The sequence below is a fragment of the Mercurialis annua genome, linkage group LG4 (assembly GCF_937616625.2).
Source record: "Mercurialis annua linkage group LG4, ddMerAnnu1.2, whole genome shotgun sequence".
NCBI lineage: Eukaryota > Viridiplantae > Streptophyta > Magnoliopsida > Malpighiales > Euphorbiaceae > Mercurialis > Mercurialis annua.
The window spans coordinates 19,169,943-19,185,708 of NC_065573.1; the positions used below are offsets into that span (position 1 = coordinate 19,169,943).

The 15,766-nt window shown below is 32.1% G+C and overlaps 2 protein-coding genes across 2 annotated transcripts; both read left to right on the forward strand.

The window, feature by feature from the left end:
* The first annotated feature begins 266 nt into the window (after positions 1-266).
* Positions 267-1,522, forward strand: LOC126678399 (uncharacterized). The gene is made up of 2 exons (XM_050373295.1): positions 267-461; positions 980-1,522. The coding sequence occupies exons 1-2, from the start codon at positions 267-269 to the stop codon at positions 1,520-1,522; spliced, it is 738 nt and encodes a 245-aa protein (XP_050229252.1).
* Positions 1,523-5,726: 4,204 nt separating this feature from the next.
* Positions 5,727-12,005, forward strand: LOC126678064 (glucomannan 4-beta-mannosyltransferase 9). The gene is made up of 9 exons (XM_050372933.2): positions 5,727-6,215; positions 6,609-6,707; positions 6,794-7,046; positions 9,181-9,291; positions 9,682-9,818; positions 10,657-10,770; positions 10,847-11,046; positions 11,130-11,312; positions 11,445-12,005. The coding sequence occupies exons 1-9, from the start codon at positions 5,886-5,888 to the stop codon at positions 11,605-11,607; spliced, it is 1,590 nt and encodes a 529-aa protein (XP_050228890.1). The 5' UTR covers positions 5,727-5,885; the 3' UTR covers positions 11,608-12,005.
* The last annotated feature ends 3,761 nt before the right edge of the window (positions 12,006-15,766 follow it).

Consider the following 15,766-nt stretch of genomic DNA (forward strand, 5'->3'; position numbering starts at 1 on the left):
GAGCAGGATGTGGTGCATTATGATCTTTTTGGACTCAACTTTGACTGTATTACTGATGCCCAAGCCGAATCCTTATTGATTCCTTTCTTTGAAACTGAGATTTATGGAGCTATTATTTCATGTGGAGAGAGAAAGGCCCCAGGACAGGACGGATTCAATTTTTACTTCTATAGGCGTGCTTGGACATTTATGAAAGGGGTCTTCATTGCGTTTTTTGATGATTTCCACAAGAAGAACTCACTTCCTAATGGCATATAGTGCCAAAGATGGCAGGATCTACTAACATCAAGGACTACATGCCAATTAGTTCGGTACATGGTTTCATTAAGCTTCTCTCTAAGACGCTTTCTTTGAGATTAACGCCTCTTCTTTCTAGGGTGGTTTCTGATTGCCAACATGCTTTTTTGAGAGGAAGGAGCATTCTTGACAGTTCTATGATTGCAAATGGACTCGTCCATTTGGCATCTAGAAAAAAAAAAAGCTACTCCCTCCGTCCCGTTTAAGAAGTCCCATATTCTATTTTGGGATGTCCCATTTAAAAAGTCCCATTACTATTTTTAGAATACTTTTCCATTGAATACCCCATTTTATCCTTATTTTAGTTATCTTAAAAGAGTTTTATGGAAAATTCCACTATCATTAATAGGGGCAAAACATGAAAAAACATGAAAAGACAAGAATAATTAATGTTTTCTTAATCTGTGTGTAAAGTCAAATGAGACTTCTAAAGTGGGACGGAGGGAGTACTTGTTTTGAAGCTGGATTTTCATAAAGCCTTTGACAGCATTAATTGGGACTATCTGCTATCTGTTATGCGATGTAAAAAATTTCCAATAAAATGGATGGAGTGGATATCAGTATGCCTGTCTACAGCTAAAACTTCGGTTTTAGTTAATGGTAGTCCTATTGACCCATTAAATTTGACCCATGTTTTATTGGAGTGGAGGGTTTGAAGCGTATTCTTAATAAATCTTGTCAGATGAGCCTTACTAGAGGTTTTTGTTTTGCGGAAGATCATGCCTCTATATCCTTGCTTCAGTTTGCTGATGATACTTTACTCTACTTACCTTTCGACATTGATCAACTGCGAAATTTAACCCGGATCATGCAGTGTTTTGAGCTGATATATGGATTGATTATTAATTTCCAAAAAAGTTTTCTAATGGGAATTAATATCAATGAAGCTGATTTAGTTCAAGCTGATGGGTTAATATGGTGCAAGGTTGATTCTCTGCCGATTAAGTATTTAGGTGTCTCGTTGGCTAATCGGAAGCTTTCTTCTAGGGTTTGGGACCATGTAGTTGAGTGTGTTAAATCACGATTAGCTCTTTGTAAAGGCTCTTTATTATCTCCTGCAGGAAGAATGGTTCTTATCAAATATGTTTTATTCAGTATTCTGGTCTATTACATGTCCCTTCTTAGTATGCCAACTAACATCTCTTTACAGTTAGAGATGTATATGAAGCGTTTTTTTTATGGAAGGGAGATGTTTTCTACTCGTGTGCTTTGTAAAGTTTCTTGAAAGAACATTTGTAAAGATTTCCATAGAGGCGGTTTGGGTATTTATGCTCTTCGTGTGAGGAATCAAAGCCTTTTATTTAAATGGGTATGGAAGATGCACATTAATGGTATTAATTCTCTTTGGTATAATGTCGTATCAAATTGTTCGTCTTTTGCTAATTGGGAGGATCTTATAAATGGCGACACCAAGAAACTTTCTTTTATTTGGAAAGGGATTCGAAAAATTTGTTGTTTGGATAAGAGAGCTTGGAGTATCTTTATTGCAAATGTCAAGTATAATGTGGGAGATGGTTGTATGATTTCTCTTTGGAATGACAATTGGATGGGGAATGGTCCAGCTTTATCTCTTTTCCCTCGTCTTTATAATCTCTCAAATATGAAACGAGCGAATATCAATGAAGTTTGGATTGGAGGTTGGCATTGGAGGCGTCGGTTAAGGGTAATGAAATGGCTTTACTGAGAGATTTTCAACAGATTTTTTCAAGAATCATTAAGAGGCAAGATCAACGGGATAAAGTCTCATGGAATTCATGTAATGGCCAATTCATTGCGGCTTCATTCTGCAGATTTTGGACCGATTATATAGGAACTATTGCTGAAGTTGATATCCACGTTGGAAATGTTTCTGCCCATGGGACTGTTGTTGCCCGTGGATCTGTTTCTGTTGATCTGGGCGTTGAAATTTATATCCACGTTGTACCATCTCAGAAGCTGTATAATAGTCCATATAACGGACAAATGAGGGGTAACGAAGATGGTCTCCACGTCAGTTCAGCAGTTGTGCAAAATCAGCAGTTTAACACTGCTCTTCAACGTTATCCAGGAGCAGCTCTAGATCATGTCCCAACTCGGAGAGAAAATAACAGCATGGTTAGGGAGGGAAGGGAAGAAAGATGTGGGTACGGTAATAACAGGCTGTCGTTCAGTCAGATTTGGATTTTGAAAGCACCTTTAAGAGTCAAGTTCTTCATTTGAGTTGCTTTTCATAATAGAGTGCCAACTCTAAATTTTTTTAGCTACACGATCTATTATTGATATAAGTAATGATAAGTGTTCTCTATGTGGTGTCCTTGAAACTCATGAACATTTAATCATTGTCTCTTCACAAGAGAAGTTTGGTGTACTATTTTCGCAAACTGGACGTCATTTGGGTCTTACCGAATTCGTTTGTTGATTTTTACGTGCTTTGGCAGGAAATTATTCCGAGGGGTCCTTATTCAGAATTATGGCGTATTCTTTGGTACATCATGGTATGGGAAATTTGTAAGTGTAGAAACAATAGAGTTTTTCCAAGGTAGGGAGATTTCAAAAGAGGATGTGATCTTAAGTTGTTTCTTGAAGGCGGTCCTTATTTATAAAAGTTGTTATAGATTATTTTCTTATTCTGATTTAGATTTTTTCAGAAATTCTTACTGTATTTTTTTTTCCGGGTTTGTAATTTTTTTTCCAACTCTCTTTGCCGTAGCCTCTAGTGTGCCACTTAGTCACTTAATGTGCGAAAGCTTAGAGTAGAAGGTTTTTGCTACTTCTTATGGTTTTAATATAATTCGATTCATCAAAAAAAATAAAAAAAAATTACAGAAAATTATGAGCTCGCTTGAGATGTAAAAATTATTATTAATTTAAAATCATTTTTCTCGTCTGAAATAATAATTTCAAGCATTATAGAAACACTAAAGAATCATTGTCCAACACAGTCACACTGAAATTTACATTAATTCCAGCAAGCTATCCATTTTTAACTACAATAAAAAGACATAAATACCCCTCTGCTTTTGGAAAACCAACAAAGTCCATTCTGTAGCATATTGCTGTTGACATTATCAGAAACAGCACACAACTAACCCGGAAGAATAAACCCTAACTGTGCTTCCTAATTTGCCATTTACTGTAATTTATGCTAATTCAGTTTATATTAAAAAGATTATATTAAAAGGGAAGACAGAAAAACTTGAACCTAACTTTTTTTTAAGTAAATAATGTACACATATCTTATGGAATATTCTAATTTTAAGTATTGGAGATTAAAGAAACAAAATTGCTTTAGCATATTTGAGAAAAATACTAAAAACTAAAAAAATGTGCATTATTTGCATGTGTTGATTACCGACACACTGAAAAAGAAAAAATAGGAGCCAAAAATGCAAAAACAAGAACAACTTGCTAAATTGTAGTTGCCGGCAGGAATATGACTTTTAGATATCAATGAACCAACAATTTTTGACAATTTTTTAATTATGTTAATTGAATCTATTCAAAATATTGTTAAGTTGGAACTCAAATCACCTCTAATATTTAAAGTTTAAAATTAAATTTAATTTGATCGCGTTTTATTTCAGAAGTTCGAGTTTAAACTTGATGGTATAATTAAGATTTGAAGTCGACTCAATTTGACTCAATTATTTATATATATAAAAACATTAAATTTTAGATATTGATGTAAAGAATAAAAATATTATTATATATATGTGTCAAATAAAGAGAGTTAAAAACATAAACTGACAAGCGAAATGATTCGCCGGAAGATGAAACGACTCGCCTGAAACAAACCTAAATCTTACGAGGCATAAACACCAAGGTTTTAGCTCACTTGCGGGAGAGTTAAATGTGGAAACCGAATTCCAGCATAACTATAATGGAATCGAGTCGTACAGGATCTATTCTTTTGGGACTCCTAGCGCTCGCCCAAAAGGCCAAAGTCTGATGATTTCGGCATTCGAGTTCACAAGACTCGCTAAACGTGAAGATTAAAGAAGAATTTGCCTGAATCTTCAGAATGACCGACTCCTAGAGGACTTGGTAAAAACGCATCGCCCAAGCATATCGCCAGAGACCTAATACATGAAGAATAATATGTAAAGGACCGAATATACGGGATCTCTTTCCTATTCGGATACAAACTCCTATCTATAAAGATAAGCTCATTTGAAAATTATTCCTAAATAAGATTTACTTTAAATAAAGAATCACTTTCCTATTCAAAAAAAATGCTATTAAATAGAAATTATTTTCATGTTCGAAGTCCACAAAAATATCCATTGCCGCCTATAGATATAGATGAGAGGTATATCCTAGGCTACCTGCACATTTTCTTCGCGAAGGATTCAATAATTGACTCGAGTAGCTTGAGCTCAAATAATATCAACTCAATTTTGAATAGTACTAAGTCAATTTAAATCTTTCAGATAAATTTTTTAAAAGGGATAGAAAGGATAAATTTTTTAAAAGGGATAGAAAAGAAAAATTAAAGTAAATAGTACTAATAGAAATTGTCATTTAAAATATACTACCATCTAAAAGAAATAGTGTAACAATAAAAAAATAGTGTCAATTAAATTAAGATAAAAGGAATTTATTTATGCCTTTAAAGCATCTCTATTACCAGAAAAATTTATCCAACTTAAACATTTTTTATTTTTAAACTAATTTCAATAGATTTATTTTAAAAAAATACCAGCTAATCTGTTTTTGGAAATTATAGTTTCGGAAACTGAAGGAAAAAAACTTGAAACATATTTTTTACTGTTCAGCAAATCGTTTCCGATCAAATATTATTTATGTGATAAAAGCTAGTATTCAAAAGTAGAAAGCATGCTAAGATGAGTTTCGGTGTTTATATCAGTTCTAATCGAATTTTCAATTACTGATTCAAACTAAAAAAAAATGTGTTTCAAATAAAAAAATAAAAATTTATACTAAACTTTTAAAACAAGTTATAGTTGATAATTTTATTTTACATCTAGACCTAATATTTGTTTATTGGTATAAAAGATGGTGTGATGTTTAAATCTTAAATTATCACATTTTAAAGGCTTAAATGCTTTAAATTGAAGTTTTAATATTTGCCATATTGAACTCCAACTTTTTATATTTTTATTATTCAAAACACCAACCAATTTTCCGTTAAAAAATACTGATGTGTACGCCAGAACAATATACCAACAGAAAAAAATAATAAAATTTATAATTTTTAAAGCAATTAAGCCGATTTTAAATAATACCACTACCAGCGTACCAACGGATAAAAAAAATATAAAAAGTGATAAAAATAAATAAGGAAAGAAGAGAGAAAAACAAGTAGAGTGGTGTTATTTAAAGGGAAATAATTTACATTTATTTCTCTGTGTTCTCCTCCACATTTGTGTTCTGTTCTGTTCTGTTCTGCTTCTGTTGTAGTACTATTTATTTCTCCATTTTCTTCAAATAACAGAAGCACAAACATAACCATTTGCTACCTTAAATCTGCTTCTTCATCTTCTAAACTCTCTTCATTTTTCAATTCAGATCTCATTCTCATGTATTTCTTTTAAGTTCATATAATTTTTTTGTTTTTGCTCTGTTTTTCTTGAAAAAACAATACAAAAATGGAGGGGTTAACAACAACAAGAATAATTCCGGAGGCATTTGAAGGTGCAAGAGATGACTTGTCAATGCAGTTTCTGATAGTTTGGGATCAGGTCAAAGCGCCATTGATCGTCCCTTTACTGCGACTGGCCGTCGCTATATGTTTGTTTATGTCGCTAATGCTCTTCTTTGAAAGAGTTTACATGGGTGTTGTCATTTCCCTCGTCAAGATTTTTGGTCGCAAACCTGAGAAACGCTACAAATGGGAGCCTTTGAAAGATGATGTTGAGTTGGGGAACTCTGTTTATCCTATGGTTCTTGTTCAAATCCCCATGTACAATGAGCGCGAGGTCATTTTCTTTTCCAGTTTTATATTTCGGCGTTTCGTTTTTATTTTTAAAATGAGTTTATATACAAAAAAAAATTATTTCACTGTTTTTCATAGCATTTTATCTTTGACCTCTCGGTAGTCCGAAATAGACCTTTTGCTAAACCTAAATCGTTACGAACTCTTTTTGTTTTTTTTTTTTAATTTTCAACACGAGTTCGAGTTGAAGTTCACTCTAACTTTAAAATAGTTCCGCGGCTGGGTGTAGACGTTTTTGTTTTCGTGCTACCTATTTTATATGTACATTCTTGTCAAATATATTATCTTCTGTTTTAATTTTAATTTTTTTTGTTTCAGTAGTATTATATAGCTTTTTAATCTGGTAAAAATAAACATTTTATTGGTATTTTTGTAGGTGTATCAACTTTCTATAGGAGCAGCATGTGGTCTATCATGGCCATCTGACCGGATCATAATTCAAGTACTTGACGATTCAACTGACCCGACAATCAAGGCAAGTACTAAAACATTCAACAGCTTTCTTAATTATACTTAATTAATGACAGCCATCTAATCATGATTAATTAATAATTAATGCAGGATTTAGTGGAAATAGAGTGTCAAAGATGGGCAAGCAAAGGCATTAATATTAAGTACGAGATTAGAGATAATAGAAATGGGTATAAAGCTGGAGCTTTAAAAGAAGGCATGAAACGAAGCTACGTCAAAAATTGTGACTTTGTAGCCATTTTTGATGCCGATTTTCAACCCGAACCGGACTTTTTGTGGCGAACCGTTCCTTTTCTGGTTCATAATCCTGAACTGGGTTTGGTTCAGTCTCGTTGGAAATTCGGTAATTTCTCTTAATTTTACTTAATTTGGTTGTTAATTACTTAATCATTTCTGCCTCACTAATTAATCTGTGGGCTGTTTTTTGATATCACTGTTTTCAAGAGACTGTCGGTGGGTCTTTTTCTTAGGTGTTTTAGATACTGGTTGGGTACGGTTATGTGTCTATGCCACGCTGTCCATTTAGCTTTTTGACACATGGATTGAATATTTTAACATTATAATAATTAATTCAATAAATTTATATAAACAAGATTAAAACATGAAAGTACTAGTAATATTTTAAAAAAATTGTACGCATAAATTTAAAATTATTAAGTGGCTGAATTGATATAATTAATATGTTCAATTTTTGAATAAATAAGTTTTACTGATGTTTTAGTCATTTCTTGAAATAAAATTATTTTTATAACTATTTAAAATCTTGCTTTTTTCTTTCTTTTTTGTTTTGAGGAAATGCTTTTTTCTTTCTTTGATTGGAATAAATGTTATTATTTCAAGTCAAAATTAAACCTTAAAATCCAGTTAAATGAAAAAAAAAATTAAAGAAAATTCCATGTAAAAGAAAACAAAAATGACAATGGCTGATGGGCCATTGTGCTTCCAATGGCCAACAAAGTAAAGTATACCCAAAAATAATTTAGTTCCCAAGAAAAATCCAAAATATTTGGTTCATACATACATATAGTTTATTTGATGTGCGTTTTTAAAGAAGAATAGAAAAGGTTATTGTAACCAAAAAAAAAAGAGAATAGAAAAGGTGAACTAATTTTATTTTTCTTATATTCATATGACGTGTGAGTTTATGCATCACACAATGTAGGAAAAAGTTTTTCATTTTATAATAATATGAGAAAAGAAAATTCTATATTCAGATTAAATTAAAGTTTTCCACAACTCACAAGTACTATCTTTGAAAATTTCAAATTTAATTCTCCTTTCCTCATCATAATAGAAAAAAAAGAGTTTAAATCATATCTGCTTAAACATTTAAGAAAAAAATCATCTTAATTTTTAAATTTATAATTCAGTAAAAAAATACTCATCTATAACCATTTTACAACTAAAGGTGATATTTTATACTCCCTCTGTCCCACTTTAGAAGTCCCATTTGACTTTACACACAGATTAAGAAAATATTAATTATCTTTGTCTTTTCATGTTTTTTCATGTTTTGCCCCTATTAATGATAGTGGAATTTTCATAGAACTATTTTAAGATAACTAAAAGAGGGGGTAAAATAGGGTATTCAGTAGAAAAGCATTCTAAAAATAGTAATGAGACTTTTTAAATGGGACATCCCAAAATAGAATATGGGACTTCTTAAACAGGACGGAGGGAGTATATTTTATGTCAATAGGAATAATATTTTCTGTTTTTATACTAATTAAGGAAAAAAGTGGGCGTTCTGGAATTTCTTCATGATATACAATTTTAGTCTCATTTGATTAAAATATATAAAATATTATATTTAATCGATCAAAATAACTGAAATGTGAATAGTTTGATTCCGAATCACAAATTCAGTAACCGCTTCACCCTTTGCTCAAAAACAAATTAATGTCCAAGAATTTACATAAGGATTTGGGTTGATTGAAAATGGAGCAACAAGGATGGTCCATGTGAATTGGAGAACCCAACCATGCTCAACCAAATAGTAACATTTTGGCTACAATTTAGCTGTTTATCATTTTTATTCTGCAAAAAGCTGCAAATTTGTCCACACTTTAATGACTAGGGTATTTTTGGGTGGGTGGATCTACCCTCATCAATGTCAAAAGATCAATAGGGTAGCTATATAGGTGGCCATTGTGGACTATAATCATAAGGGTATAAATGTCACAAATTTGTAAACTTAAAGATAGAAAAAAAGAAAAAAAAATTGATGTTCTTCTTATTATTCCCAGCCAGCAGCTGCATGTGCAAATCTTTAATGGTGGACCTTAAGCTCATGTCACTGTCTTAGCTCTACTAACCGACATTTGATGAGTTTGATGTTTGTTTTATTTATTTATTTAGGAAAAAAAAACATTATTGGGTGTTGTATTTAATCATTATTATTACTCATGATTAAAAAAATTGATGTTTATGCCAGCTATTTATGTTGGTGACGTGGCGAAGTGGGTTTTGTTTTGCAGTGAATTCTGATGAGTGCTTGATGACAAGAATGCAAGAAATGTCTTTGGATTATCATTTTACTGTTGAGCAAGAAGTGGGATCTTCTACTTATGCTTTCTTTGGCTTCAACGGTAATCTTACTCAATTAATCACTGATTGAACTGAAATTAACATTTGTCTTAATCATGTTGAATTAGTACTCAACTTTTAGTTTTTATTTAAAAATATTAATAGTAATTAAATCATCGGATTTGGACCGGATTCAACTCGTTTACATTCAAATCTAATCTGCAATTGGGCCCGTAATAAGTCCGATTTTTATGGACAGCTCGTAGTTTTATTATTATGTAGTTTCTCATGTATGTACGTAAAAGTCCGGTCCGGTATGTACAAATTTAACGCACGGACTAGACTTGAATAGTAAATATGTGACTCAAATCAAACTCGGATTGGGCGGAGTTACATTAAAAATAGTTAAGTCCGATTTGGCCCGGTAATAATGAAAGATTGTAACGGAACAGGAACGGCAGGAGTATGGAGAATAGCTGCACTGAATGAAGCTGGAGGGTGGAAGGACAGGACAACAGTAGAGGACATGGACCTTGCTGTCCGAGCCAGTCTCAAAGGATGGAAATTTTTGTATCTTGGTACTCTTAAGGTAATTACAACTACTAAATTCCAAATTTAACATTTCCAGTTAATTAATCTAGTTGATTAATAATTGATACCCTCATAATTTTTTTTTTATTTTAGTCAACAAATTGATAACTTATGTTATAAAATCTGACAAGCTCATGTGCTATAACCTACCATTTCGAGTAAAATAGCTACTACTTGCTTTGATTATTGTATCTTTTTATTCTGACAAAGATAGCACATTACTATGGACAATTTGGAAGCACAAGCATAATTTCATGACATAACCAAATAATTCACAGGATAAAGAATCAAATTTAAAAACATTGTTAATTGACTATGTTAATTGTATGTTACAGTTTTTAATTCAATAAAATAATTCTTACCTACACCTAGGCATATTCATGAGTCGTGCCTGAGCAGGTTCTAGTCGGACCGAACTGGGCCTGAGCAGAATCGACCAGACTCAATTGGATATGAACATGTTCGGGCCATATTTAATTGGACTTGAACTTGTTTGAACCAAATTCAATCGGCTCGACTAGTTTATATAAAAGTTCAAGTTTGGTCTGAATTTAATTCAGTCTACTTTCATTAGTCAAACCGCATTTAAGCTAAGCGGATTTGGACGGGCCTAAGGGATACCTAGGCCTCTACACATGTACACCTACACCGGAGCATATGTACATAAACCCGTCATAAAATAAAATGTTTTTGAGAATTTTTATCTCTAAAATCCGAACCTAATTGTAATAGATTCAATTTAAGAAAAACAATTACGTGTCAGGTTTAATGAACCCGGTTTGAGTACATAATTTACTAATCGAATGATGTATTGTATATGTCGAATATAAATGTAGGTGAAAAATGAGTTGCCTAGCACATTCAAGGCATACCGGTACCAGCAGCATCGTTGGTCATGCGGTCCTGCTAATCTCTTCAGGAAAATGGTGATGGAGATTATGACAAATAAGGTAAGTTCACAACTATTATGTTCCTGTATTATTACAACTTACAAGACATAACTTACATTATAATTAATATTTGCAGAAAGTTACATTGTGGAAGAAAGTACATGTGATTTACAGTTTCTTCGTAGTCAGAAAAATCGTAGCCCACATTGTTACATTCGTGTTCTACTGTGTGGTTTTGCCTGCAACTGTTTTAGTACCAGAAGTTACAGTTCCGAAGTGGGGAGCTGTTTATATTCCTTCGATCATCACTCTTCTTAACGCTGTCGGAACCCCAAGGTTTAGTTTCTTTTGCTTATTCTCATCAAATTAACATATATACGGCTGGTGTGAATTGTGAAGATTGTTATAATTAATTGCAGATCACTTCACTTGATTGCGTTTTGGATCCTTTTCGAGAATGTGATGTCGTTGCATCGGACTAAAGCTACCTTCATCGGGTTGCTTGAGGCGGGCAGGGTTAATGAATGGATCGTCACTGAAAAACTCGGAGATGCTTCCAAGTCAAAAGCCCCCAAAAAACCTCGCTTTAAATTAGGAGAAAGGTACTTTTTTGTTTTCGAGCCGAAATTGATGTAGAAATTAAGTGTTCAATTCAACTTAGTTGTCGAGTCGACACTATAATTCGTGCACCATTTCTAACTCGTATCTTATGTTTGATATTCCAACATTGACAGACTCCACCTGTTAGAACTCGGAACTGGAGCGTTCCTATTCTTCTGCGGTTGCTACGATATTGCATTCGGTAAAAATCATTATTTCTTCTACCTTTTCGCTCAAGCAATCGCGTTTTTCATCATGGGATTCGGCTACATCGGTACATTTGTTCCCAATTCTTAATGTGAACGTCTGAAAAGTAGCTACAGTTGGTACAGCTCTTTCAGCATTTCTTCAAACCTAATCCTGCGCCATTAATGGTGCATTAAAACTGGAAATTTCTGCAGTTTTTAGGTTTGTATAAAAAAAACAAGACAGTGAAGGTGCATAACGGTCATATTCTTTTATCTTGTGAATATTACATTTTATGGAAGCTACAGACACATTGGATTTTGATTGTATACAGAGAATATAAAAAAAGTTATTTTCATTACGTAGACAGAGCAGAACATCTTGGGATGGAATTGTCACTGTGACATTTTGTAGGGGTTCTTTTTGTTGGGTTCAAATTGTATTGTTTGTGGTTGGCATTGTGTTTGGAAGGAAATAAATAGAAATTTTTTTGCAAAAATTATTGCTTAGACCAAGTTTATAATCATTAGTCCGTTTACTCACAGTGAGTGAATTGTACTGGTTAATCATTAGTCCGTTTATTAAATTTTTGCCCCTAATTGTATTTCAATGCTGAAACTATAATTCGTATCAAATTAGAACCTTAAATTTGTTATATTTCAGGCGATAGTTATTGAAAAAAATTCAGGCTATGCACACTTACATATGATAATTGGATAGGTATTTTTTTTTTTCCGAATGTCAAATTGATATGTATTTATCTGAATTTGTTCTAAGTATTATTGCCTGAGATATATATTAAATTCAAGGTAATAAATGAGATCTCAGTATAAAATTGAAACTAAGGGTAAAACTTTACACGATTGCTAATAATCTGAACTTTTCAATTTTAAAAGGCTTAATTACTTAAAAACCACTCACCTTAAACTTTTTTTCGTTTATACCATGATCTAGGAAAAAATTCATTTATACCCTGACGTATGTGTTTATGTTTCACCTCTACCCCGAAGCACTAAATTAACCTCTTTTTATTTAAAAAAAAGTTTAAAATGGTACTTCATTTAGAGAAAAATTCATTTCTAATTAAACTCTAATTAGCTTAGGTTAAAAATAAAAGGCTTATCCCCTTAAAACCCCCTCACCTTTTACCCCCAATTCGTTTGCACCCTCACATTGTAAAACCACCAAATATACCCAAATTATGACCTTTCACTTTCAATTGCACCCTCAAACATTAAATTGATCTCTTTTCACTTGAAAAAATAGGTTTATTCTTGTTTTAAATAAAATATTAAGTCCTATTTTAAAATATATGCTAAAATTTAAAGTATTGATTTGAACATTTTTCAAGTGAAAAAAGGTCAATTTAATGCTTGAGGGTGCAATTAAAAGTGAAAGGTCGTAATTTGGGTATATTTGTTGGTTTTACAACGTGAGGGTGTAAATAAATTTGGGGTAAAAGGTGGGGGGATTTTAAGGGGTTAAGCCAAAATAAAAAATTATTTTAAACTTTTTTCTTAATGAAAAGAGGTTAATTTAGTGCCTCGGGTTAGAGGTGAAATATAAATATATACGTCAAGGTATAAATGAATTTTTTCCTAGATCAGGATATAAACGAAAAAAAAGTTTAAGGTGAGTGGTTTTTAAATAATTAAGCCATTTTAAAATAGTGAAAATTATTTGTAAGAAAGAAATCTCAAATTGCTATTGCTATAATGCATTTTGTTATTTCTGTTGTCTTTTACTCTAAAAAGAGAGGCACACTTGATTGCCGACTAAACCCAAGTTTTCTACTACAAAGAAAAACCAGGTTAGGAGGAGGCTGAATTGCGGAGTTCATATATAGTTTGTGATTTATGTCTTCCTACTTCCTACTTCCTAGTTGATCTGTTCATGGATTGGGTTTGGTTAGGCTCGGGCCGAATTTGGACGGGCCTATTTTTTTAAAGACAAGTCTAAATCTAGCCCGAGCTTGGTTCGGCCTTCAAATATACTATTCAATTACGGTCCTATGCATTATTTATTCGGCCCAGATTTTGGTGGCGTATATTGATTTTTTACAATATTAAAAGTCTGAGTCCGTCATAAAAGAATGTGCTTTTTTCGAGTTCGGACTCAAACCGAACTTTGGACAATTAAATTAGTGTCCAAACCCGACCCTGTAAAGAAGGGCCTGGTCTGAACAGGTCTAATTCCTAGTGATTGAACTTATGTATGGGCCAACCCCCTGCATACTTCCAAGATAATGTCCCAAAATAGTGGACCTTTTCTCTTGAGAAAATGTCACCATATGACTCAATTTCTGAAAATTTTATGTTAGTGACTCAAGATTTTTTTTTTGCAACAATCTCCCTTTTTTTAAAAGTCATTTGCATGTATACCTAGATATATTTTTAGTTCCAATTTACCCTTACTGAACATAAAGCTTAATACTCCAATCTAAATCCAACGACCCACATCTAATATCAGTTATTTCAATTTCTTCAAGATCACCCATTTTTTTCCACTTGCAGTCTCGCTCCGACGACCGACGAAGACGGATCCAACAACCGGCAACCGCCACAAGTGATGTCATTCTCTTCAATTAGAAATTAGAGTTTAAGGATTATGGAAGGCTAGATAGCCGGAGGTGATGGTACGATAGAATGATTTTTGGTTCTACAATGGTGATTTCTGGTTCGCTTGAAAGTAATCGGTGATGGCACGATAGGTGATGATTTTTGGTTCTACCGTGGTGATTTTCTGATTCGCTTGAAAGTGATCGGTGATGGTCGGTCGGCAATCGGTGGTGGTTTCTTCATTGATTGTCTAATAAGAATTTGAAGTTCCCTATATGATAATAGATTGCAATTGATTTTAATTTTTTTTTATGATTTATTGATGTTGTTGATTTTTAATTGAATTGAATTTTTGTTTATTGGTAATGAATATTGGTGGCCGGAGTTTGGTATCAGTATCTTTCTAATAAGATGGTAGATGCTGTTACAGCCGCAATAGCGATGATTGGACAATATTCCAGTAAATTGTTGGAAAGACAAGATGGCTGAGTTATGGTGGTGAGCTTTGTGAGTTAGCCAAAATTTGAATAAAGTTATATAAATTGGTTGGACATTTGAAATTAGGGGTTGGTGGTGTTCTGTTGAAAAAAGAAGCTGGTGTGAAAGAAACTTGTATTTTTGAACTGATAATAAAGATTTGAAGCAAGAATGACAGTACTAGAAATTGAGGGATTCTATACACTAATTTGACTATGAAGTGTCAATTTTTTTAATGATAGACGTGCTAATCATGTGGATTTCATATTTGTGGTTGATAATTGCTAGCTGTGTTATTGTCTTATTACTCTTTATAATCTTATCTAACATTTTATATAAAAAGAATTTGAGATATAGTTTATTATAAGAATTGAATAACTGTTTTTAAGTGAAATGTAATTAACAGTCTATAAAACTGAAAATCAACTTGATGTGAACCAGATGTGAACTTATATCAACTGGACTAGTTTAATTCAATTTTTAATAAAATTTATCTTACTGCTTTTACAATCTTATCTGACATTTTATATAGATAGAATTTGAGATATAGTCTATTATAAGAATTAAATAACTGTTTTTAAGTGAAATGCAATTAACAGTCTACAAAATTGAAAATCAACCTGATATGAATCAGATGTGAACTTATATCAACTGAACTAGTTTAATTCAATTTTTAATAAAATTTATCTTGCTGCTTTTACAATCTTATTTGACATTTTATATATAGAGAATTTGAGATATAGTTTATTATAAGAATTAAATAATTGTTTTTAAATGAAATGTAATTAACATTCTATAAAACTGAAAATCAACCTGATGTGAACCAAATGTGAACTTATATCAACTGAATTAGTTTAATTCAATTTTTAATTAAATTTATCATGTTGCTCTTCACTATCTTAAATGACATTTTATATAGAGAGAATTTTAAAATTTAGTGCAATATACAAATTAAATATCTCTTTTAAGTGTACTGTATTTGACAGTCTTTAAAATCAAAAATCAACCTGATATTCACCTGATGTGAACCTATATCAACTAAATTACCTTAATTAATTTTTTTTATAAAATTTATATTACTGCTCTTTACAATCTTAACTAACAGTTTATATAGATAAAATTTTGAAATTTAGTGTAAGCTACATAGTGAATATCTCTTTTAAGTGAAATGTATTTGATAGTCTATTAAACCTAAAATCAACCTGATATGAACCTATACCAACTAAACTACCTGT

Excerpts from the sequence above, each read along its gene's own strand:
- LOC126678399 (XM_050373295.1), top strand. The coding sequence starts at position 267 with ATGGCAGGATCTACTAACATCAAGGACTACATGCCAATTAGTTCGGTA. Across the intron at positions 462-979 it reads CAAATGGACTCGTCCATTTG|ATGAGCCTTACTAGAGGTTT; the intron begins GCATCTAGAAAA and ends AAATCTTGTCAG.
- LOC126678064 (XM_050372933.2), top strand. The coding sequence starts at position 5,886 with ATGGAGGGGTTAACAACAACAAGAATAATTCCGGAGGCATTTGAAGGT. Across the intron at positions 9,292-9,681 it reads TGCTTTCTTTGGCTTCAACG|GAACGGCAGGAGTATGGAGA; the intron begins GTAATCTTACTC and ends GTAACGGAACAG. Across the intron at positions 11,313-11,444 it reads CGCTTTAAATTAGGAGAAAG|ACTCCACCTGTTAGAACTCG; the intron begins GTACTTTTTTGT and ends CAACATTGACAG.